Source organism: Chionomys nivalis, chromosome 11, assembly GCF_950005125.1.
Source record: "Chionomys nivalis chromosome 11, mChiNiv1.1, whole genome shotgun sequence".
Taxonomy (NCBI): Eukaryota; Metazoa; Chordata; class Mammalia; order Rodentia; family Cricetidae; genus Chionomys; species Chionomys nivalis.
The window spans coordinates 11536500-11560741 of record NC_080096.1 but is presented as its reverse complement, the minus strand read 5'-3'; the positions used below and the strand labels follow the sequence as shown (position 1 = coordinate 11560741).

The 24242-nt window shown below is 51.3% G+C and overlaps 2 protein-coding genes across 2 annotated transcripts in view; both read left to right on the top strand.

The window, feature by feature from the left end:
- Positions 1-5043, top strand: part of Fbxo42 (F-box protein 42) — a 64999-nt gene extending 59956 nt beyond the window's left edge. The window contains exon 10 of the mRNA XM_057784442.1: positions 321-5043. Within this exon, the coding sequence (XP_057640425.1) occupies positions 321-1436 (1116 nt within the window). The 3' untranslated portion in view covers positions 1437-5043. The remainder of the gene's footprint in view (positions 1-320) is intronic.
- Positions 5044-12917: 7874 nt separating this feature from the next.
- Positions 12918-17465, top strand: Cplane2 (ciliogenesis and planar polarity effector complex subunit 2). Its single transcript, XM_057784965.1, has 6 exons — positions 12918-13117; positions 13277-13426; positions 15641-15793; positions 16246-16370; positions 16639-16775; positions 16959-17465. Exons 2-6 carry the CDS (start codon positions 13315-13317, stop codon positions 17206-17208), a joined length of 777 nt encoding a protein of 258 aa, XP_057640948.1. The 5' UTR covers positions 12918-13117; positions 13277-13314; the 3' UTR covers positions 17209-17465.
- The last annotated feature ends 6777 nt before the right edge of the window (positions 17466-24242 follow it).

Below are 24242 nucleotides of genomic sequence, written 5' to 3'. Positions count from 1 at the left end.
AGTTGTCTGCAGAGTGTTCCCCAGGTCTCTCAAACAGAGCTCCTGTTCCACAGCCGTAACGGGCGGCACCTCACACTTTAAGGATCCAATTGTCTGCAGAGTGTTCCCCAGGTCCCTCAGAGCTCCTGTTCCACAGCCATAACGGGCGGCACCTCACACTGTAGTGCAGTCACTCAGGGCTACCTGCCTTCCTAGCCAGGACCACTGTTCCTTTCAGCCCCTCAGTCCCTGCCTTTCCCAGTGCCTGTGTTACAGTGGGATGGCTGCAAGAATGATGAGAGCTGTGGGCGAGGCTGTGAGCACAACCCTTTGTTTTCCAGGTGGGACAGTGTGTGGTGGTCTTCAGCCAGGCTCCTAGTGGGAGAGCACCGCTCAGCCCCAGTTTGAACTCTCGCCCATCACCCATCAGTGCCACTCCTCCAGCCCTGGTTCCTGAAGCCCGAGAGTACCGCTCCCAGTCCCCAGTGAGGAGTATGGATGAAGCTCCTTGTGTCAATGGCCGCTGGGGAACACTGAGGCCCAGGGCTCAAAGGCAGACTCCTTCAGGTTCCCGGGAAGGGAGCCTCTCCCCAGCCAGAGGAGATGGCTCTCCCATCCTCAATGGTGGAACCTTGTCTCCAGGAACAGCAGCTGTCGGGGGTGCTTCCTTAGACAGCCCTGTACAGGTAGTCTCTCCAAGCACTCCATCTGCCTCTGAAGGATATGACCTAAAAATGGGACTTTCTCTAGCCCCCCGACGAGGGTCTCTACCAGATCAGAAGGACTTGAGGTTAGGTTCCATTGATCTGAATTGGGACCTGAAGTCTGCTTCCAATAGCAGTCACGTGGATGGTACAGACAACAGGACAGTGGCAGGGAGTGTGAGACACCCTCCAGAACAGACCAATGGTGTTCACACCCCACCACATGTGGCCAGTGCCCTTGCTGGGGCTGTATCCCCCAGTGCCCTGCGGCGGAGTTTGGAAGCCATCAAAGCGATGTCATCCAAAGGCCCCTCAGCGTCAGCCACACTAAGTCCTCCTCTTGGGTCTTCTCCAAGCTCTCCTGGGAGTCAAAACCTGAGCAGTGGAGAAACAGTACCCATCCCCCGCCCAGGACCAGCCCAAGGAGATGGTCATTCTTTACCCCCCATTGCTCGCCGTCTGGGCCACCACCCTCCACAGTCCCTCAATGTTGGCAAACCCTTGTACCAGAGTATGAACTGTAAGCCCATGCAGATGTATGTTCTGGACATTAAAGACACCAAGGAGAAAGGCCGGGTCAAATGGAAAGTGTTTACTAGCAGTTCCGTGGTCGGACCACCGGAGACCAGCCTGCACACAGTGGTGCAGGGCCGAGGAGAGCTTATCATATTTGGAGGGCTCATGGACAAGAAGCAGAATGTGAAGTACTATCCAAAAACAAACGCCTTGTACTTTGTGCGAGCAAAGAGATAATGTGTTCAAAATCCCTTTTCGTTTGGAATTTTCCAGTGTACAAGCATCTGGACTGAGACTTGGGAAAACAACATGACTCCCACAAACCAAAACTCCAATTCCAGGCCTAACTCACTCCAGGCTGGGATCAAATCTCCATTAAGGAAAAGATTATATATAAATATATACAGATATATTATATACCCAACTCTGTTTACAAGTAAAGGTGAGATCTCCGTCCTGGTTCAGATGAGCTATTGCAGGGGCTGTGCTGGCCTTTTCTGTTGTGCTGATCACAAGTTAGGGAAAGACAAACAGCATTAACTTCCCACGAGAAGCAAGCTGAAGAGCCCCCTGTGATCTCTGTGGCCTTCTCAGACAGATGCCGTGCTGCAGGGTCAAAGTCAGCTAACAGAAAAAGTTCTGTCCCCTCCTGTTTGAACCACAAAGGACCTGTGATGGCTCTGCAGAAGCACCCTGTGCCTGGTCCCTTCTGTGATCCAGAGAAGTCACCCGACATACTGTTCCCCACATGCTGGAGTCACGGTGAAACAATGTTTAGAGAGCCGCCATCCGTCTGCCTCCTTCCTGTCCGTCTGTCCTTTGAGTTCTTCCCACATGTCTCAGCAAACATGCAATGTCCAATTATGAGATTTTTCTGACAATCGTGTTTGGTTGCAAGGTGCCAAAAAAAACACACTGTTTTCCTTTAGAATTGGGTCCTCAGAGGCCCCTTTTCTGTCTGTAGGCTGCTCCCCTGCCCTTCAGTGGTTTGCTTTGGTTTGGGATGTTTTAATTCACTTTTTGTTTTGTTTTGGGCATTTGGTCTTTTTAAAAAGCATCAGGACTTCCATTGTTCCAGCTTCTCTTACAAAACTCTAGTGTCTGAGTGTCTGTGGAAGTCAGATTTCTCAAGCCTTCCACCGCAGTGTGGGGGTACACACCTGTGACCCTAACACTCAGAGCAGAGGCCGGATGATGGGGCTAGCCTGGGTTATATGATGAGACCCTGTCTCAGCAAAACAAAGTAAAATTAAGATGCCAATATCATTAAAACAAAACAAAACTCAGAAGCATAAGAAGACACCCCCACCACCCTAGGCAGATTCTCACTATGTAGCTCACAGAGACTCTCCTTCCTGCCTTCGCCTCCCCAATGTTGGGAGGGAAGACACGTGCCACCAGGCCCAGCCCCAAAGATTCCTTTTTCTCTGTGTTTCTTTTATCTCTGTTGCACTGGGCACACCTGTCCCTATTAGTAAAATGTAGGAGTTGGTCTTAAAGGGGAATCTGGAAACAATTCCTCCCAGAAAGGGTCTCCTGACTTGTGACCCCTTCTGCTGTGCTGTTGGCAAGTGACTGGGTTGAGTATCACGTCCTGGACACTTGGAGATGACCTGGGGGCAGCACTGTCTATCCTTCCCGCTCTCTTGTTTGCACCTAAGTCCCCAGCAGGCTGTGTACTTTCACCTCAGTCCAGATAAGTAATGGCCCCCCAGGAGAGGGTTCCTGTTGTTCAGAGGCGCTGGAAATGACTAGACTTGAAGCAGCCTGTGCATAGGAGATAGCAAAGAAGATTATTTTAAATGGCCGTGCAACTCTGGATTCTGATGGCTTCTTGTCAGTGGTGAAGGATTTTCATTTTGCCTTTAAAACCAAAACTGAAACAACAAAAGCGTGTTTCCCAGCCCCACCCACTCTCCTCTTTCTTGTCAGCATCTCCCAGACACAAGCCCACTGCTGCTGGCCCCACCTGTCTGAGAGCTGTGTCTGCTTCATGCTCAGTCTTCCCTTAGCCATTCGCTCTGCTCTGGTGGTCTTGGCAGGAAAGCCCCCAGGGAAGGCCTGTGCTCTGGAGCTGCTCCCGAGGGAACACCCGTGTGCCTACTTCTGCGTGTCCCACCGTTCCGGCTCCCTGCTTTGTCGTTTCTGCCAGTCCTTAGCCGAGACTGTTTGATCCTGTGGGGCCCTGCCTTATGAGGCAAGGCCAGCAGATGAGCAACCTGGTATTACTGAACCCTGGCTGTGATGTTTGCATGTGGACGGTGCCCCTGGACTTGGTTTCTACTTAAAAACCAAGTATTCAGACACTTGGAAGTTTAAAATCTCCACTTTGTAGTCTTTCTTTCCCCCTGTGGCCTTCCTAAGCTGGCTGTCAACTGTTGATTCTCCTACTTTTCCCAAGTAGGCAGGCAACAGAAATATTAACCTCTTCGAAAGCAATGGGTTCCTCAGAACTCTGGGGTCCTGGGGCTGCCCGCACTGCTGAGAGCCCGGTATCTGCAGTTCCTCCAGAGGAAACAGAGCGAGCCTTGTGTGTAGCCAGCAGTGCAGGACTTGGTGGTCCCTGAGCTCTGTGGATGTGTGCCATGGGAAAGTGACTCCACAGTGATGATGGTGTCTTCCCAGCCCCGGGAGACTGTGTGGCAGGACTTCCGGTGTCTCCGCAGAGGTCGGCATTCCCACAACACCGTTAGTTCAAATTTAACCACAACTCCTTTTTTTTGACACGATACCAATTTTGTCTTAAAATTCACTGAGAGACATGAGACAAAATATTTTCTTTGAACCCTCAGGAGCACCTAAAGCAAATATTTATCAGTATTTAAATATTTAAAATACATCTTATTTCTACTTGAAGCTTTAACCCTTTCCATTCCTACAAGTGTGCCTTTGAGAGCCCTCGGTCCTATTAACCAGTCCTTTCGCTGGCCTCTCCCATGTGAGAGTTCTGGGCACTGCCCCGCCCCTGCACAGAGCCTCCTGTTCAATATCCACACCACGCAGCAGAGAGCATTTGTTTTCATTCCTCTTTCCACCTTCCTTCCTTGCTTGGGGTAAGCACATCACAACCCCACCTCGCGCCACATTTTGGGATCATCAGTAAGGTGTAGTAAGAGTTTATGTAAGGTAATGCTTTAGCTTGCTCTCCCCCCAGCCTCTGTGGGCTGGTTGACTTTAATGTTTGAGCCACGAACTGTGGAAGAGCGGTCTTGGAACTCCTTAAATACAGCAGAGAAGAGGAGGAAGCCACACTGCGGGAACAGCCCCTGGCAACAGAACAAGGGGGTCCTCCCTTTACCACATCTTTCTGGGTTCATTCTGCTTTGCTTTTCCCCTTCAAAGTGAATCACCTGCTTGGTGTGTCCGTCTGTCTGTCCTTGTCCTCATGGTGACCCCAGCATGGTGATGTACTCTGCATTGTGTTATCTCACCAGCACATACGATGGTGGGGAGGAGCTGAAGGGGACCAGGAAAGGAAACCTGGCCTCGGGTACTGCATACGGCATGTTCTGCTGCCACCATTGGTGGCCTCTCACCGCCGTCCTTATGGATGAAAGCCAGCCTGTTGGGCTCCACTGTGCTCGCTCCGCTCGCTCTCTCCCCTTCTACCAACCAGGGCTCATGTCAGTGCGCACCCACCGTGCCCTGGCGAAGCTGGTGCTGTGAGTGATGTTTCCATACCACTCAGGGGTGCCAGGTGGCTCACCCTGATCATCATTTTAGGCACATCACAGGTAGGAATGAAAATGGACCCATGGATATTTAAATCTGTCAATTTCATTTTTGTTAATGTTTTCCCCTGATGACTTTTTAGCAGTTTAACAAATAAAACAAAATGGACTGACTTGTCTGGACTGTTTTATTAGTACAGGAGAGAAAGGGGGACTCCCCGGGTGGAGGGCAGTGGGAGGAAAACAGTGGCTGGAAGGTTGATTGCTGTCCCTGTCTCCACCATGCCTGAAGGACTTGGCATCGCTGATCTTTGGTCTCACCCTGAGATGGAACCCCAAGGGAAGTGCAGAGCACACAGCAAATGGGACCTGGGTACTGCTGCCCCTGTTTTTCTCCTTTACCCTGGGGTGCAGGTCTTACCAGCTGTGGGGTGGTCATTTGCACCCTCTGGGTTCAGGAGAGTGTGCTGCAGGAGTAGAGAAGGCACGCCAGCAGTGTGCCTCGCATACGGTAAGTTGTCACCCACGGGAGCCCTCCCCCCACTCCCTGCACAGACCCAGAGCAGTACTCAGGGTGGCCTCCCTCGTCTCAGTGTAAATGACCAGGAAGAGAGCGCAGACTCCCCAGGCGAGGCCACTATCCTGAGCCCATAGGAACCTGAGAAAGATCCCTAAAAGCAGAAGGCCTAGAGCACCCATGGGCCTGGCAAAATAGGGGCACTGCCTCCAAACCTACCAGGCTAGCCACATGACTGGGGCTTCCCCTTGCTGCTTCTCTCCCTCCACCCCGAAGGACAGCATCTCTTACCTGTGTTAGCTCTTCTATAGCGTTGCCAGGGAATGGGTGTGAGGGGTGGTTCCACCCTTGCTGCGAGTGTTTGAGTGAACACTGATGAGCTGCTGGGTGACAGCTGGTTCATGCATCAGGTCAGGAATGAGCTCTCCCTGCCCCTTCGACTCTAGAAACTACTTGACTCTTCAGACTCAGAGGGTCTTAGAAGTGAGAGGGCTTATAATACAGGCTTTTAACCAAAATAGACTTGGAACCAGAGATGAGCTGGGATAAGCCTCCTCACTTCTTTGATCCTCAGGCTGTCAGTAAAGCAGTGTTAGGAAGCCTTGCTGTAGCAATTTAGCTGGAACCAGGCAAGACTTTTGAATATATGATTCCCCAAACGGCCGCTTGGGGGAGCCCTAGGAAAGACTTTGACTGCACCTGCACGGCCCACCTGTGTGTGTGTGTGCGCGTGCGTGCGCGCGCTCTGTCCAACATAGTAAGGAAAGAGACAAGATGGCTTGCCCATTGTTCCCTTTTCCGAACCCTGGTTGACACTCCCTGATCCGCCTGCCTCAATTTCAGAGTGCCACCCCCAGGCTAACCCTTGCAGGCCCAGCACAGCCCCACCCCAGTGTTGTCTGCCCCAGCCCCCAGCTGTGGGAAACTCAGTATCTCTCTGAAGCCAGGCTCTGGACTGTAGATGCTGTCATATATACAAACAAAGCCAAGCTGGTGTCTCCCCGACACCAGGGACCCACATGCCTGCCCCCTGCAGGATAAAAAGGACTGCTACAAACACTTGGCAGGAAGGCACAAACTGTTGTCTGTGGAGGGTGGCACTGACCTGGGGACCCTTTACTGACCCTCACCCCCAGGCAGTGGCACATACTAACTCACTCCTGGTGGAGCTTCCGGCTTCCTCACAAATGTTTCTCCCCTCAACAGTCAGCAGCAGATCAGGGGAACCATTCCACCCAAACCCAGCTTAGTGAACAATGAGTTGTTGGGATTACATGTGGGAGCATGGGTGGGATTCTTTGCAAGAGCACAGGTGACCCCCCAAACAGCGGCTACACTGAAAAGTCCCACCACAGCATGAGTAATGAACTCCCCCAAACTGTGGATTTGGCATCCGCCTTTAGTTAATTTTCCTTCTATATACTCCACTTCCTGAGACCACATGCAGTTGGGGCACAGTTACATACAGTTGGGTAGGGGTGCATGACGGAGTGCCTGGGACCTCCAGTGAAGATCTAGTGTCCTTCCTCACCCCTCCTGTGAAGGACTGTCAGCAGGCCTGATCTTGGGAGGGGGTTGCTTCTCCATAGATAGTCACAGGTACTCTGATTATGCTAGTAACGGTTGTTGGGATTGGCAGACTGTTCCAGGACTATATGACGGCCTGAGTTCATCCTCTCGGATGTGGCCGGAAAGATCTCCACCTGAATCCCCACCAGGAGGAGAGACCAGACCAGACCAGCAGCAAAGGGCTCAGTGCAGAGTTCTCCCTGGAGCACACTCTTAGATGGCCTCTGAGAGAGTGACCCTCCCACCGAGGCTTCCCTGGCATTTGAGCCAGCCTCCTCCAACAGTGAACATGAGCCCCAAGGCTGGGGGAGCAAAAGATTTCAAAATAGAAAAGGCTGGGCACTTGAGAGACAGAGGCAGGTGGGTCTCTGAGTTCCAGAACAGCCTTGTGTATATAGTGCATTCCAGGACAGCCAGGACTGTGTAGGGAGACCCTGAAGAGAGAGAGAGAGAGAGAGAGAGAGAGAGAGAGAGAGAGAGAGAGAGAGAGAGAGAGAGAGAGAAACTAGAGTTTACCTGGAAATTGCTGAGCTGAAATGACTGATTCAGGGATGCATTAAATAAGACAAGAGGTCTGGTGGTGGTAGTACACGCCTTTAATCCCAGCACTTAGGAGGTAGAGAGCAGTTGGCTTTCTGTGAGTTCAAGGCCAGCCTGGTCTACAGAGTGAGTTCCAAGACAGCTAGGGCTACACAGAGAAACCCTGCCTCAAAAATAAATAAATTAGCCGGGCGGTGGTGGCGCACGCCTTTAATCCCAGCACTCGGGAGGCAGAGGCAGGTGGATCTCTGTGAGTTCGAGACCAGCCTGGTCCTACAGAGCTAGTTCCAGGACAGGCTCCAAAACCACAGAGAAACCCTGTCTCGAAAAACCAAAAAAATAAATAAATAAATAAATAAATAAAATAAAATAAATAAATTAATTTAAAACAAACACAAAAAGACTTTTATTCTGATCTGTGTGTGTATACAGTTGTGTGTGTCTGTACCTTCATAAATAAACGTGTACCATAGTCAAAAGCTAACTTGTGGGAGTAGGTTCTCTCCATTTACCTAATGGGGCCCCCGGAGTTTCCCCTTCCACTATGTGGGTCCCAGGGATCAAACTCAGATCACCATGCCTGGCTGCAAGTGCTCTGCCCTGCACAGCCATGTAGCCCAACAGATCCCAGGAAGCCTCAGGAGAGACAAGTCTCTGCTGAGAGCTGACCGGAGAAGCTGGTCATGGGAAGATCTTGCAGGAAGAGCTTACCACGAAGGTGGGGTATCAGGAACAATGGCCCTGGGGCAGCATGAAGTCCACACACTGAAGGGGGAAAAGGCAGTGTAGCTGGCATATCTGAGTGAGGGGAGGGTGGGCTGGTGGCCTACCAGCCGCAGTGAGGGAGCAGAGAGTGGGCATTCTAGATGCAGCAGGAACCACTCGCTGCACAGGAGTAGCTGCCCAGGCTGAGGGTGGCAAGGGTGGCCACCCCGTTCTCAGCTACCTGTCACTGGGGCCCCAAGCTATTCTGTCGGTGCTTGTCCTATCTCAGCCTCTTTGAGATTTTCCTCAGTTCAAGCTTGTCAGTGTTATAGCTGGGTGGCATCCAGGCTCTGTGTATGTGTGTGCTTGTGCCTGTGTGTGTGTGTGTGTGTGTGTGTGTAAGTAGTACCCACAAAGGCCAAAGGTGGCGACAGGTCCCCTGCTCTATCTATATGGCTAACAGTTCCAACTGGCCTGGCCATTCACATCCTACACCCACTGTCTGTTGTCACCTCCAGCTAGTATCCACCCAGCCCTTTCCGGAGCTCTTTCTCTGATACTCTGGTCTGCATGTCCTTTCCCTCTCAGGGGAAGCACTATCTGTCCATTGGCTGGATAGACATGACGTCAGGCTGGTACCATTGATTGTACTGGCTGTTCTTTCAGTTTGGAGAGTGACCTGAAGGACTCTAGTGGGCCATGTAGGAGGCCAAGCAAGCAATCCAGGCAAGAGTCAGGTGAAGACTTACATATTTGGGCTGGAGAAATGGCTCAGAGGTTAAGCGCACTGACTGCTCTTCCAGAGGTTCTGAGTTCAATTCCCAACAACCTTGTGGTGGCTCACAACCACCCATAATGAGATCTGGTGCCCTCTTCTGGCCTGCAGGTATACATGCAGGCAGAATACTATATATATAAGAAATAATAAATCTTTAAAAAAAAAAAAAAGACTTATGAGCACACCATGAGCCAAAGGGAGGACACCGCTGCTACTGCAAGTGCACCGAGGGCCAGTAGAGGGTTTGAGGCTACGTCCCTCACTGTCCCTCCCTCAGGATCCTCAGGCCATCCCATTTCTTGCTTTCAACCACCCCTCTGCTGCTGTCCTCATGGCCTTGAGGTGATCAATAAATACATATGGGGGGGAGTTCAAACTGTGAAGAAGGAGGTGAGTAAATCAGGGCTCTGTGCTAGAAGGACCCTTAGGGAGATGGCGTGTGTGCTTTTCCTTAGGCTTAAAGAGAGAAGCGACTTGCTGAAGCTGGGACCGAGGGCAATGAAAGTTGAGCGGTTAAAGAACACAGACGATTGGAACCCAGCACACCAAGATAATCTACGAGTACCTATAGCACAGCTCTGAACTTGTCGTCCTCATCCCCTGTGTTGGTTGACTCCCTGTCCCCAACAGCTGTGAAGTCTTGGTCCCTGCTCTGGACTGACTTGTTTCTCTACAAAGTCCATGTGTTGAAGCCTACCTCAAATAAGACGTATTAGGAGATGGGAGTTAAGAGTAAACCAGGCCATAATGGTGGGACTCTGATCCAGCCAGATAGTGCCCTTATATGGCATGACAGTCAATACTCTCTAGTCCGGAACTCATGACAGCAGAGCCAGGCAGATATCTGTGAGCCTTAGGCCAGCCTGGTCTACATAACAAGCTCCAGGCTAGCCAAGGCTGCATAGTGAGGCCCTGTATCAAAAATAAGACAGAACTCCGGGAGGGGGGGCTCCCTTTAATCCTATCACTTGAGGGGCAGAGGCAAGTGGATCTCTGTGAGTTCGAGGCCAGCCTGGTTTACAGAGCAAGTTCCAGGACAGGCTTCAAAGCTACAGAAAAACCCTGTCTCGAAAAACCAAAACCAAAACTAAAACAAAACAAAACAAACAAACAAACAAAAAAAAACCAAGAAAGTGAGAGCAGCAGAACCTGGTGTGGTGGTACACACTTAGCTTTTGGGGTTTTTGGTTTTTTGTTGTTGGTTTGGTTTGGTTTCGAGACAGGGTTTCTCTGTGTAGCTCTGGCTGCCCTGGAACTCACTGACCCAGCTGCCTCTGCCTCCCGAGTGCTGGGACCACTGCCCGACTGATGGTGCACACCTGAGGCTGACACAAGAGGATCAAGAGTTCACCAGGCCAACCTGGACTCCCTGTTGAGAGCTCATCTCCAAAAAAGAAGGAAACAGCAGCAGGGACTGAGCAAAGGAGAGGCCATGTCCAAACATGGAGAAGGCCGGGGCACCAGGAACCAAGCCTGCAGTGAAGTTGGATAGGCAGCCTCTGGCTGTGCAGAAATCCTTGTCTATTGTTCGAGCCCTGATCCATGGTACTGTCAGAGCAGCACAGTGCAGATATTAAATGTCCAGACTCAGGGCTTGAGAGATGGCTCAGTGGTTAAGAGATTTGCCTGCTCTTCCAATCCCATCTGTAATGAGATTTGATGCCCTCTTCTGGCCTGCAGGGATACATGCAGGCAGGACACTGAATACATAATAAATAAATCTTCAGAAAAAATAAAATAAATAAATAAATGTCCAGACTCCCATTTCCCCCTAGAATTTCCCTGCGTTCGCAGACTCTACGCTCCTATCAAGCGTCTTCTCCTGAGCTCAGGCAGTAAATACTGAATGAACTCCTCACCCTCTGGCCACCAGCTGCTCTATCCACCAACCTCCCTGTCTGTGCCCAAGAGGACCTGACGCTGCGCCAGGACCCCCCCACGTTAACACCAGCTCGCTCTGCTGTTTGCTGCACTTTCTCACCACCCCCCCCCCCGCCCCATTGTGTCTCCCACAAGTCAGACCTGGCGAGGCTGGATGTGAAGTGTAGAAGCCCAAAGACAATTCAGATCTCTGAGTCCTCCTGGGCCCTCCTGGCTATGGATCACCCTGGCTGGGCAGATCCCCAAGCATTCCAGAAGGAACCCAGGAGCATGAGCAATGGATTCCAGCCACAGAGTCCTGTACAAATGGTTTCCTCTTGTACTTCTGCCTCCATGCAGTGTAAGCCAGCAAGGAAAGCTCGCTCTCTTGCACCCTCCTCCCTTCTCTACCCAGTGAGACACAAACCTCTCTTTTTTTTTTTTTTTTTTGGTTTTTCGAGACAGGGTTTCTCTGTGGTTTTGGAGCCTGTCCTGGAACTAGCTCTTTTTTTTTTTTTTTTTTTTTTAAATATTTATTTATTTATTATGTATACAATATTCTGTCTGTGTGTCTGCAGCCAGAAGAGGGCATCAGATCTCATTTCAGATGGTTGTGAGCCACCATGTGGTTGCTGGGAATTGAACTCAGGACCTTTGGAAGAACAGGCAGTGCTCTTAACCTCTGAGCCATCTCTCCAGCCCCCTGGAACTAGCTCTTGTAGACCAGGCTGGCCTCGAATTCACAGAGATCCGCCTGCCTCTGCCTCCCGAGTGCTGGGATTAAAGGCGTGCGCCACCACCGCCCGGCCACAAACCTCTCTTGAAGGTTTGCGACCAACCCTCTTCCTGCTTTTAGCTTCACTAGCCCCTCCTAGGTGCTGGGGTGAAGTGCTGAAAACCCAAAACCCAATCTGGCTGAATGGATACGTGTTTTCAGAGTCAGGTAACCCGGGCTTCTGAGTCTGTTTTTCCACTGACTATGGTGTGGCGGGTGTAACCCCAGACAAGCTATGTCATTCCTCGGGCTTTCTTCATCTGTAATAGAAAAGACATGGTACTGTTTATACGGAGATGAATGGCCATAAACTCCAGTGCAGTAGCCTCCACCAAGCCCCCTTAAGTCATTCATTGCAAAGCAGTGGCTGCCCCTACTTGAAGACACACTGCGCGAGATAACGGTGAAGGGTAACTGTAATAGACGCCTCTCAGAGCTGGTTCTTTTGTCCTGTCCAGTTCATGTCATTTACTGAGCAGTCCGCTTCTGGGCTGCTCACAGGCCCAGGCTGGAGCATCCTGGCTCCGGGCAGGACTGTGGCTCACCCTTGCTTCCACAGCTCCTACTAGATGCTGAGTGCACAGTAGGGGCTTGGTCACCATTGAATGAAAGGAGTGAATAAATCAATTAGTAAACAAATGACTGTTTATTCGGGCCTCTTACAAAAGTCCCTTGACTTCTCAGTCCAGAGTTGTTTGATGGTGGACCTGCTGAGCAGGAACGATGGGGGTGTGACATTAGTAACAACGACACAATAACTAAAGCCCGCTGACACTGTGATAAGGAACGCTATGAGGAAAAAAAAGGGGGGCAACTATAGTGGTGCACACCTTTAACCCCAGTACTGGAGAGGCAGAGGCAGTATTTTTGTGAGTTCGAGGCCATCCTCGTCTGCATTGGAAGTTCCAGTCTAGCCAGGGAGGATACACAGTGAGACTGTCTAAAAAAGGAAGAAAGGAAGGAAGGAAGGAAGGAAGGAAGGAAGGAAGGAAGGAAGGAAGGAAGGAAGGAAGAAAGAAAAGGAAAAAAGCATTTAATGTTAACATCCACCTTGTAGAAGAAGAAAGTGAGGCACAGAGGACTGAGGAAGCCTCCTTCCTGGAGGAGATGACTACGTTTGAGAGGAAAATCTGAGCCCAGACTGGTAAAGCCAAAGAAGACCCAGCTGAGGGATGGAACTGCAGACCTTGCAGAACCCACAAAGACCGGCCTGAATTCAGGGGCCCCGCCTCTCTCTGCGTCGCCACGGCAACATCCTGCACATGCGCCTCACGGACCGGACCGCGTCTAGGCCTGGCGGAAGCGGGCTCTGCGGGCTGGGCAAGCACACAGGGCGGGCTTTTAAAGGGATCATTCCCTACTCCTGCTTGCTTGCTTGCCGGGACTGTGAAAGTTGGTGGTCCTGGGAGTCGGAGTGTAGGAGACAGAGGTGAAGCCGGGCTGTGAGACCCTCGGAAGGCGACAAGGCAGAAGAGACTTGTGGAAATATCTTCCTAGGACAAGGTTGGGCTGTTTCCCCAGAGAGAGCGATGTGGAGTGGGGCTATGGAAATGCACCTTCGGGTGGGGAGCCAGGCTTCAAGGGAGCACCAGAAAGAGATTAAGAGGAACCATGGGGCCGGTTTGGGATAATGGTTAACCCTCTCTCCACTCCTATTCCCAGTATTCTGCCACATCCTAACCTCACTGGCGTGCTCAACCATGGCCAGACCTCCGGTGCACGGTTCGGTGATTGTCCCAGACTGGCATGAGACCGTCGAGGGCAAGGAGTACTTAGCCTGCATCCTCCGCAAGAATCGCCGGCGGGAGTTTGGTAAGTGCCTCCCCTCACCTCGCCACACACCACATACCACACTTGTGCGCTCTTGACACTCCCTGGGGTAACAGAAACAGGACAGTGGGACCTGCCCAACAGCAGCCCTCACCATCGAGGTCCCCTGGATGCCATCTCTCTAGGGCCCCTCCCCCAAATCTGCTTAAAGCTAATTCCACCAGCAGAGCCAGGAACATGGAAACAGCCCATGCCTGCCAATAGCAATGTCACCAGAGATGCTGTTGACTGAGCCCTCCTCACCTGGAGTTACGCCCTCTGCTGGGCGCTTTGCACAGTGACCCTCTGAGCAACCTTTTCCTAGAAGACAAGGGTTTCACTATATAGCCAAAACTCGTTATGTAGACCAGGCTGGCTTTGAACTCAGAGATCCACCTGCTTCTACCTACCAAGTGCTGGGATTAAAGGCATGTGTCACCATTCAACTTTCTTCTCTTTTCTTTATTTCTTTTTGTTTTTGTTTTGTTTTGTTTTGTTTTCAAGACAGGGTTTCTCTATGTAGCTTTGGAACCTGTCCTGGAACTTGTTCTGTAGACCAGGCTAGCCTCAGACTCACAGAGATCTACCTGCCTCTGCCTTCTGAGTGCTGGGATTAAAGGCGTGCGCCACCAACAGGCATGCACCACCAACAGGCATGACATCTGCTTTGGGAGTCCAGCACCAGCAGGCTTCAGACCAAAGCTACTAGAGAGGCTGAGGCAGGAGGATCACGAATTCAGGGATTGCCATGGCAACATAGAAAAAGTCTGTCTCATGAGGCTGGGATATAGCTCAATGGTAGAGCTGTCACCTAGCATGCCGGGGGCTGTTCTGTCCCTGGCGCCTCAAAAACCAGCTCAGAATTTAGGATTTCAGCCGGGTGGTGGTGGCGCATGCCTTTAATCCCAGCACTCGGGAGGCAGAGGCAGGTGGATCTCTGTGAGTTCGAGACCAGCCTGGTCTACAAGAGCTAGTTCCAGGACAGGCTTCAAAACCACAGAGAAACTCTGTCTCGAAAAACCAAAAAAAAAAAAAAAAGAACTTAGGACTTCAAATCATTAGATTATGGTATATCATCGTTTTGACATTTTTATGTTGAAGGTTTCATTACTAACTATTCTTTGTGTGTATGAGTGTTTTACATGCATGCATATCTGTGCACCACCTGCATGCAGTGCCCTTGAGGTTAGAAGAGGAGGGCAGATCCCCTGAGACTGCAGCTACCGATGGTTGTGAGCCACCATGTGGGTGCTGGGCATGGAACCTGGCTCCTCTAGAAGAGCAGCTGGTGTTCTTCGCCACTGACCGATCGCTCCAGCCCCTGTGTGCAAGTTTTAAGAACTCATAAAGATCTCAACGAATTGGTTTTATGGGATTTATTTCTAGTAACTGGAAATACTTGTGCTTATATTTCCCTGTTAAAGGAGAAATTCTACAGCACCCTTTTTTTGTGTATGAGAAATCCAGATTAAATAGTAACAATAAAAAATATTTCAAAGCCAGTGGCGGTGGCACACACCTTTAATTCCAGCACTTGGGAAGCAGAGGCAGGTGTATCTCTGTGAGTTCGAGACCAGCCCGGTCTACAGAGCTAGTTCCAGGACAGGCTCCAAAAAAACCCACAGAGAAACCCTGTCTTGAAAAACCAAAAAAAAAAAAGCAAGTTCCAGACAGACAGGGATACATAGAGAAACCTTATCTCAAAATAAATAAATAAATAAATGAACGAACGAATGAATGAATGAATAAATAAATAAAATTCCAACATCATACTTAAAAGGGGCCTGGAAAGGCTGGAGAGGTGGCTCAGCAGTTAAGAGCACTGGCTGCTCTTCCAGAGAACCCAGATTTGATTCCCGGAGCATCTGTGGAAGCTTACAACTGTCTGTAACTCCAGTGGTAGGGAATACAACACCCACCCCCTCTGATCTCTGCAGGCACTGGGCACACATATGATACACAGACATACACGCAAGCAAAACACCCAGTGCTTTGTGTACGTACCCAGAGAAGATGCTCCGGGCAAAGCTCTCAAGCATCTCGCAATTTGAACAGATCAGCTATGTGTATTCTGGGCCTCTGTAGGGCTGGGTTGAAGGCTGGGTTGAAGGCGGAGAGCCAAGCTGGCTAGTTAACTTTAGATATAGGGTATCTCTCCCAGGGTCTGAGCAAGAGCAGAATTAACTCCCCAGCTCCCTGGTTCCCTCCTTGCCACAGGGTTGCTGGAACGGCCAGTGCTTCCCCCTTCGGTGGCCATTGATACCGCCAGCTACAAGATCTTTGTGTCCGGAAAGAGTGGTGTGGGCAAGACCGCACTGGTGGCGAAGCTGGCAGGCCTGGAAGTGCCTGTAGTGCACCATGAGACAACTGGTGAGTGGCTTGAACCCTCGGCCCATCCTTGGTAGCCTTCCCTGAGACTCCAGACTGCCTTAGCGTTGCCTAACAATGCCATTTCCTCTGTGGCCTTGGGAAGTAGTGTTCAGGTTGGAGCTAGAGACCTTGGTGGTGTCTGGTTGGTAGATGCTTATGACCTGCCCTTCCCCCAGCTGTGTTTCTTTTTGATCCTCTCACATCCCAGAACATTTGAGGTCTCTTCCCTCCCGCTTTCTTGTGTCACGGGCTAGTCCCACATGGCCTACCAAGGACTCCTGCATAGTAACACCGTTCCTTCCTGCTCTGAGGATTCTCCCAGGTCAGGGACCATGCCTTCCACATCAGGGTGGTGACCCTCAGGGTGGACGTGTAGCTCTTCTTCATGCCCCTTCCCAGTCCCGCCCCACCCCACATCCCACTTCTGATTGGCTGATCCCAATTCTCTTCAGGTATTCAAACTACTGTGGTGTTTTGGCCGGCCAAGCTAAAGGTCAGTGACCGTGTGGTCATGTTCCGCTTTGAGTTCTGGGACTGTGGCGAGTCTGCCCTCAAGAAATTTGATCACATGCTGCCGGTGAGCTGGGCAGGTGGGCCTGGGTGGGCTTTGGGTGGGGCTTGTCAGAGACCTACCCTGTCTACAGGAACCTGACTTGGACATTAGTTACCTGAGGGCAGTCCGTGTACTGTGCTATAGGTCTCTAACTAGCCCCGGGACCTGTGCCCCAGCCACTCTCTGCTCTGGGCCTCAGTTTCTCAGTCTGTGGAAGGAGGAGATGCCACTGATCCTTCTTGGGGGCCTCTAGGCCCACGGAGTCACGTGATCACATGTCGTGTGTCCTCAGGCTTGCAAAGAGAATGCAGACGCCTTCCTGTTCCTCTTTTCTTTCACTGACCGAGCCTCCTTCGAAGACCTTCCTGGACAGTTAACCCGCGTAGCCAGCGAAGCCCCTGGGGTCGTCAAGATGGTCATTGGCTCCAAGTATCCTTTGAGTGGCCCATAGGATGCACACCTGGTAAAGTACCTGTCACCCTGTGAGGTCCAAGCCATAGTTTTTCTTTAAAAGCTGGCCCCTGGGTGTGGCCTCTTAGAGAGGAGGCCAAGGCTGAGTGTGCTGGGGTGCTGAGCAGAGCCTCTTAGCTAGGCGCCTTAACCCTCCTCCAGGTTTGACCAGTACATGCACACAGACGTGCCAGAGCGAGACCTCACGACCTTCCGGCAGACCTGGCAACTGCCCTTGTTACGGGTGAAGAGTGTGCCAGGGCGGCGGCTGGCAGATGGGCGTACACTGGACGGTCGGGCTGGGCTGGCTGACGTTGCGCATGTGCTCAACGGCCTTGCAGAGCAGCTGTGGCACCAGGACCAGGTGGCAGCCGGCCTGCTCCCCAGCTCCCCAGAGAATGCTCCTGGCTGAAGGGTGATGGCATCTTGAGTAGAGACAGGGACTGATGATCCCCACTCCCGTCTCTTGGGTGACCCAGGATTGATGGTGGGACCTAGGGCCCAAGGTTGATGCAAGAACACTGTTCTGGGGGCTGGAGAGATGGCTCAGCGGTTAAGAGCATTGCCTGCTCTTCCAAAGGTCCTGAGTTCAATTCCCAGCAACCACATGGTGGCTCACAACCATCAGTAATGAGATCTGGTGCCCTGTTCTGACCTGCAGGCATACACACAGACAGAATATTGTATACATAATAAATGAATAAACATTTTAGAAAAAAAAAAAAAAGAACACTGTGTCTTCGGGCCTGACTGGGGAGGAGGTCCTCACCTGGCTGTCAGATGGGAACACAAGGCTCCAGAGCTGGAAGGTCTCCCAGCCCCCCAGCCCTTCACCCTTCTGCAGCACCCACCGAGGGTAGGCTGGGGGGCACATCTCGGAAGGACCCTGGACTTCTCTTGACTTCAACCAGGAGCATTATTGGTTGAAATAACACCACTTGCTCTAAGAGATAAACTCTGACATCTCAGTGGCTGAACTCTGTAGATGTGTTTTGTTTTGGTTGGTTTTTTGTTTTTCTTTTGGCTCCCTGCACCGACTCAGAGGCGTGTTCCCAGTTTATTAGCATCCCGAGCAGCAGACACGGAATGAGTGCACATAGAAGGTACCGGAGGTTTCTATGGACACACTGGCCGGTACCCAGTCACATGGCAGAAAGGGGGAACCTGAGAGAAGTGGCCCACCTGCATATCCAGGGAGCTAGCCCTTCACTCAGGTGACTCTTGACCTTGACAACTCTGAAGCTGTAAACTGGCCCTCAGACTAGGGCTTGGCCTACGAGTTTAAGGCTAACCTGGTCTATGTAGTGGGTTCCAGGACAGCCTGAGCTACATAGGGAGACCCTGTCTCAAACAAACAAACAGCCCACTCCCAGCAACCCACCCAGAGCTCAGCTTCCAATATAAAGGTTCAGAATGTCCCCACACAGCACCTCCATCTCAGAAATGTTCAGACAGCTGGGCCTGTGGGAAACAGGGCAGACCCAGGCCGTCACATTCTGTGCCGTGCCCCCATAGGCTCATGGAGACTGAAGAGGCCCTATACTCTAAACTATAGAGACATTTTATTTATGTTTTAATAAATAAAACTTGCCTGAAGATCAGAGGGTAAAACTAAGCCACTAGAGGCCAGGCAGTACTGTCACACACCTTTAATCCCAGGATTTGGGAGAGAGAGGCAGATGGAACTCTGTGAGTTCAAGGCCACCCTGGCTATACAAGATCAGTGCAGAAATAGTACCAGGGGGTGGGGCCTCACACCTTTAATCCCAGCACTAGGGAGTCACACGCCTTTAATCCCAGAACTAAAGGTGAATATAAGACGGGAGGAGGCTCAGAGTACAGTCTGAAGTCACCCAGCCTTGGTAGAGGTAAGATTTTTGTAGTGGCTTGGCTATTTTACTTTTCCAATCTTCAGCTTGAACCCCAATGTCTGTCTCTGGGTTTTTATATTTTACTACACCAAACAGTTCCAGAATAAGTTATATACATAACTTTGACACCAAGTCTACAATTCCATTCCAAAAAGAAGGACCAGGGGAAGAAAGGCAGAGTTGAAGCCCAGGATGGCAGATGTTAGCCCCAAGGCTCCAGTCCACCTCCACCATTCTGCAGCATGCCCTCAGAACCTCTCTCTTGGGTTCCCTCCATTTGGTGACTGCAGCTTTCTTCTGTGATGTCCTATGTTACTAAAACTTCCTGAGGTTCCCTGGAGGACGAAGGTGGCAGTCACACCCCACGTGGGATCAGGTGACCTGGACTTAGAGGGACTAACAGGGAAAAAGGAGCCATTGGCTCCTCACAGCTTGAGCCTCTGGGTTTTGGAGCTCTGGAGAGAGCCAGTAGGAAGGAGGTAGGGCTGTCTTCCTGTGGACTAGGAGGGTGGGGATACGTACACCCAGGTCCAGTCCCACCGTTCTCCCGGACCCAGGACTGACTCCCTAGCTTCCTTCTCCTGCCTCCTCACATCCCACAGTGAGGCTGAAACCCAAAGAAAAGAGGCAGCCAAGGTTTCAGAGATGTGAACAGCCCTTGTGCTGATGGATCAGGCTTCTCAATGGCTTCCCTTGCCCATCCTGCTTCTACCCTGCATGAGGGAAGTTACTTTGCTGGGGATTCCCTTTCTCCTCTGTCCCTCCCCTGACCCCCATCCTTCCTTCTTTCTCCTCTCCCCTGTCCCTGTCCCTGCTCTCTTCCTTTTTTTCCTCCTCTGCCCCTGCTCCTTCCCTCCCGTCTCCACTCCCTTCTTGGCCATACTGAGCCACTAGTCAAGCTCTTGGCAGTTGAGCAGCCTGGCCTTGGGATGCCAGGGAAGATCCACAGCAAGATACTGGGATACAGGACCAGGTCGTACAAAGGCTGCTGAGTCCTGGGTTGGGTCTGAGGTTTTTGTCTAGGCTCTAGGTCTTACTCCCTGACCAACTCGTGCCTGTCCTAACATTCACATGCCAGGTCTAGACTAGGGGAGGGAGGAGTGTGCAGTTAAGAGTGGAGGTAAGGGTCAGGACAGATCAACAGAGGGCTAAACTGGGGAGGGGGTGAGATAAAGGAAGGAGGCTAGGACAGCATCAGGGGAGTGCTCAGCTCCTAGAGAAAAGCACTGGAAAGGGACTGAGGCTTACTTAAGGGGTGCTCCAGCGGGAAGATGAGGAAGGACTGAGTGGCGTTGGATATTGCAGTGGTCACCGTGTGCTCAGCTGACATACTGCCCAGGGGAGTTAAAAGGAGCATGCACTCTACCCGGGTAAAGGTTCACCCCTGCCCAGCAATAAGGTGCTGGCTGTTGCTGAGGTCTTCTTTTTTGTTTTGTTTTGTTTTAGAATATCTTCTGTCCTTTGACAATTTCATACAGGTACAGAACATATCTTGTTCTTTTTTTTTTTTTTTTAAAGATTTATTTATTAACTATACAGTGATTTGCCTGCCTGTGGGCCAGAAGAGGGAACCAGATCTCATTACAGATGGTTGTGAGCCACCATGTGGTTGCTGGTAAAACTGAACTCTGGATTTTTGAAAGAGCAAGCAGTGCTCTTAACCTCTGAACCATCAATCCAGCCCTAATAAGAATTTTTTTTTCTTTTATGGTTTTTCGAGACAGGGTTTCTCTGTAGCTTTTGGAGCCTGTCCTGAAACCAGCTCTTTTTTTCCCCTTAACTGTATAGCCCAGGCTGACCTCAAACTCATGATCCTTTTGCCTCTGCCTCTTTCAGCAAATCCTACTGCCTGCCTCTGCCTCCCGAGTGCTGGATGGGATTAAAGGCATGTGCCATCACCGCCCGGCCATATCTTGCTCTTACCTGTCCTTAACTTTCCCTGACCACCCCCCTAACACATCCCCATCTCCTCTTCATGTCCTTTCTTTTTTGTAACCCACTGAGTCTGATCAGTGCAGCCTGCAAGAATGTTCCCTGATTTCATTGGCTCGATCTAGTGCAGGTAATCATAGTTACAGGAAGTTCCCAAATGCAACAGCCTTGTCACGCCCAAAAGACAGCATTTCCCAGTCCCCCTTCCCATGCTTTGGTTCTTGCATTCCTCCCAGGTCTCTTCTGTGGGGCTGGGAGAGGGGGGTTGTGTGTGTGTGTGTCCTGTTTAGTCGTGAGCACTCAATAGTCACTTGGTCTCTGTAGTCTGATTAGTTGTGAATCTCTGCACTCACTGCTACCCACTGCAGAAAGGGGCTTCTCTGTCTCTGGCCAAGGTTGACAGCAACACTAATCTGAGGCTATAAACAAATATTTAGAAGGTGGTCTGACGACTCCGCCCATAGTCTGACGACTCTGCCCCATAGACGGACAACTCCGCCCCATAGTCTGAAGACCCCGCCCATAGTCTGAAGACTCCGCCCATAATCCATTTAACAGAGCATCAGTATAAGGCTTCCCACTAGAGCCTATGGCATCCAGAGCCTTTGTCCAGGCTTACAGTACCAGACATGAATCCCTCCTCCTCTGGGGGCAGACCCCAAGTCCAATCAGAGAGCAGTTGGTTACCTGATAACTCCCAAACTGTCATGGTGCCCTTGCACCACTGCAGAGGCCGTTCTGGTGATCGAGCTGACACTTAGGCTGAGAGTAAGAAGGGGACCGTCTCCAGGAGACCTCCTTCCTTATTCTATCTTTAGCTCAGGTAAGTGATGGTGAGTAGGCAGAGGGATGGTCAAGCTGGACTGCGGTAGCAGCTCCTGGCTCCTGCCGGTCTGCCTTCTCTGATCACCTATCCCTTTACGTTCTTCCACCTGAGGCAGCGATGACCTGCAGACAACGCTCCAGTCATGACAGGGTATCTGAGTACTACAGGGCACTCATGTCCCATTTCCACGAAGAAAATGACAGCATTGTCTTCCAGGTGAGAGACCCCCACACACACCCCACCGAGGAGGCTAGAGCAGCCAGAGACAATCTCCCTGAGCCTCCTCTCTCCCCAGGAATGCTGCAGCACCCCCTTTCTTGCCTCTTGGAGTGGTTAGTCCTGGGGGACCACCTTGACACCTGGCTTTCCAGGAGCACAACCAAGTGGTGGTCTGGGCTATCCTGACCCTCCCGCGGGGACTGTGCTTGCTGCAGGTAGAGGAGGATGGGGTTACCTCAGGGATCGAGTTTCTCTAGGTCCCTCAGTGGTTCAGAGCACTGGTTACTCTACCAAAGGACTTAGGTTTGGTTCCCAGAATTCACATTGTGGCTCCTAAGGCTTTGTAATTCCAATTCCAGAGGATCCAGCATTTTCTTCTGGCTTCCTCAGGCCCCAGGCACATATGAGGCACACCACTCTATATGACTCCAGTTCAGGGGTATTTGATTTCTGAGGGCACCAGGCACACACATGATGCACAGACATACATGCAGACCAAATACTGTATACATAAAATAATAATAAAGTTATTTAAAAAAAAAAACAACTAATGTTGCATCCTGATCACAACCTTGCTGTGTGTGCTCACATGGGACACCCGTGGTGATCTATCCAGACCCCTTGCAGCAGCCTGCAAGACCCTGTTCCATCTGGCCTCGACCCGTTCTCCCTGACTGGCGGCACTACTGGATCCTTGAGTAGAACACATTTACTTACACCCAATGCCTTAGCACTGTGTCCTGCTGGGATTCTCTCCACTCAGGTTTTATGTTGGTTTAGGTGTCAGCATTGACACCGCCTTCATAAGGACCCGCGGAATCCCTAGAGGCCCTGTCCCTTGAGTTTCCTCACGTTTATCGCTCTAGTTTGTTGTCTGTCTTCTGCCACTAGAACTCCATGTGAACGGAGACCTGGTGTGTCATGTCATGCCAGCTACCCTACTGCTGGTGTCTTTAGCATGTAGAAGGTGCTCAGTAAATGGTTGTTGAATGACACCAAGGTCTACACAGAGAAACCTTGTCTCGAAAAATCCAAGAACCAAAACGGAACCCAAGCTAAAACCCTTGGGGTCAGAACTGTGTTGGTCAGCTGCTCCTGGTGTGAGCGTGCCGAGTGCGGTTGATACACCCGGCGGCGTCACTCATTGGAGAAAACTGAGCTTTCCTTTCCTAGCCGGTATCAATTGCAAATATGCTTTTGGTTAGGGGTGAGAGTTTGTGCCCACTTTGCCTTCTGCACGCTGGGGTTTTTGTCTTGAGCTTGTGCGGGTCTTAGGTAACATATGTGTATGTGTCCTGTTGAGTCTGAAAAATGTGGTTTCCTTTGGATTCATCGACCACCTCTGACTCTTATGATCTCTCTCTCTCCCTCCCCTCTGGAGTAATCCCTGAGCCTGAGAGTATGATAAACATCTCCCATTTAGGGCTGTGCTGCAAAGCCCTTCAGAGAGCTGTGGGTCTCTCTGTTAATCCCCATCCACTACTAGAAGCTTCTCTGATGCACTGATTTATGGGTAGAGTAGTGTCTTTTTTTTTTTTTTTTTTTTTTGGTTTTTCGAGACAGGGTTTCTCTGTGGTTTTGGAGCCTGTCCTGGAACTAGCTCTTGTAGACCAGGCTGGTCTTGAACTCACAGAGATCCGCCTGCCTCTGCCTCTGCCTCCCAAGTGCTGGGATTAAAGGCGTGCGCCGCCACCACCGCCCCGCAAGTAGTGTGTCTTTAGGAGTCATTTTATTGCTATGTTCATTAAGCAGAATAATAGTCTGTTTTCCCCTAGGGTCCATGACCTAGCAAATCTCAGGTCAAGCATAGCTTAGTGTGAGCCTAGGTTTGGACCTGACTAGGAGGTGAGATAAACAGGATTGGCCCTTCAGGCCTTTCCTCCAACTCTTTGCCACACTTCCCGTACCAGTTAGAATACTGTAGCTAGCAGAGTGCCTTTGCCAACTTCACACTGGTGCCTCTGCCCTTCACCTGGCCGTGAGCCAGAGCAAGCATATACACACACTCTGCTGGAGGAAGACCCATCAGGCACGGAGGAGGGTGGGGAGCATTGCAGGGACACCGTGCTTAACCTGGGTGGAACCAAGCCTGCCTAGGAGGAGGCAGCATGCTGAGTCCCAGAGGGATGAAGTCGGCCTGGGTGGGGAAGGGCCTCCTCGGGAAGACCCAAAAGCTAAGCCTAGATAGGGCGGGGCCTGCCTTGGAGGGGTGCTCAACCTAGGGGGCGGGACCTGAAGGGGGCGAGGGCGCTGAAGCTGGGTAGGAGGGGGCGGGGTGACGGGCCTGGGAGAGGAGGAGGTGCGGAGCATGGAAGAGGAGGAGCGATGAGCCTGGATGGGCTGGGGCTCTGACTACAGGATAGAGAGACCTAGCTGGAAAGGCACGAAGCTCAGTCTGTCTAGCACACAGCTAGCTGTTCACAGTCTGCGGGGTTGAAGCCGCAGAACCAACTTCTAGGGGCGGGTAGGGGCAGGAGTGCAGAACTTGGAGTCCGCACCCGAGAGGATCTTGGGACCGCCAAGGGTTCCAAGGTCGCGCGCGAGGGAATTCGCCCTCAACTACTGAAAAATGCTGGTCATTCCTCTGGCTTCGTCGTC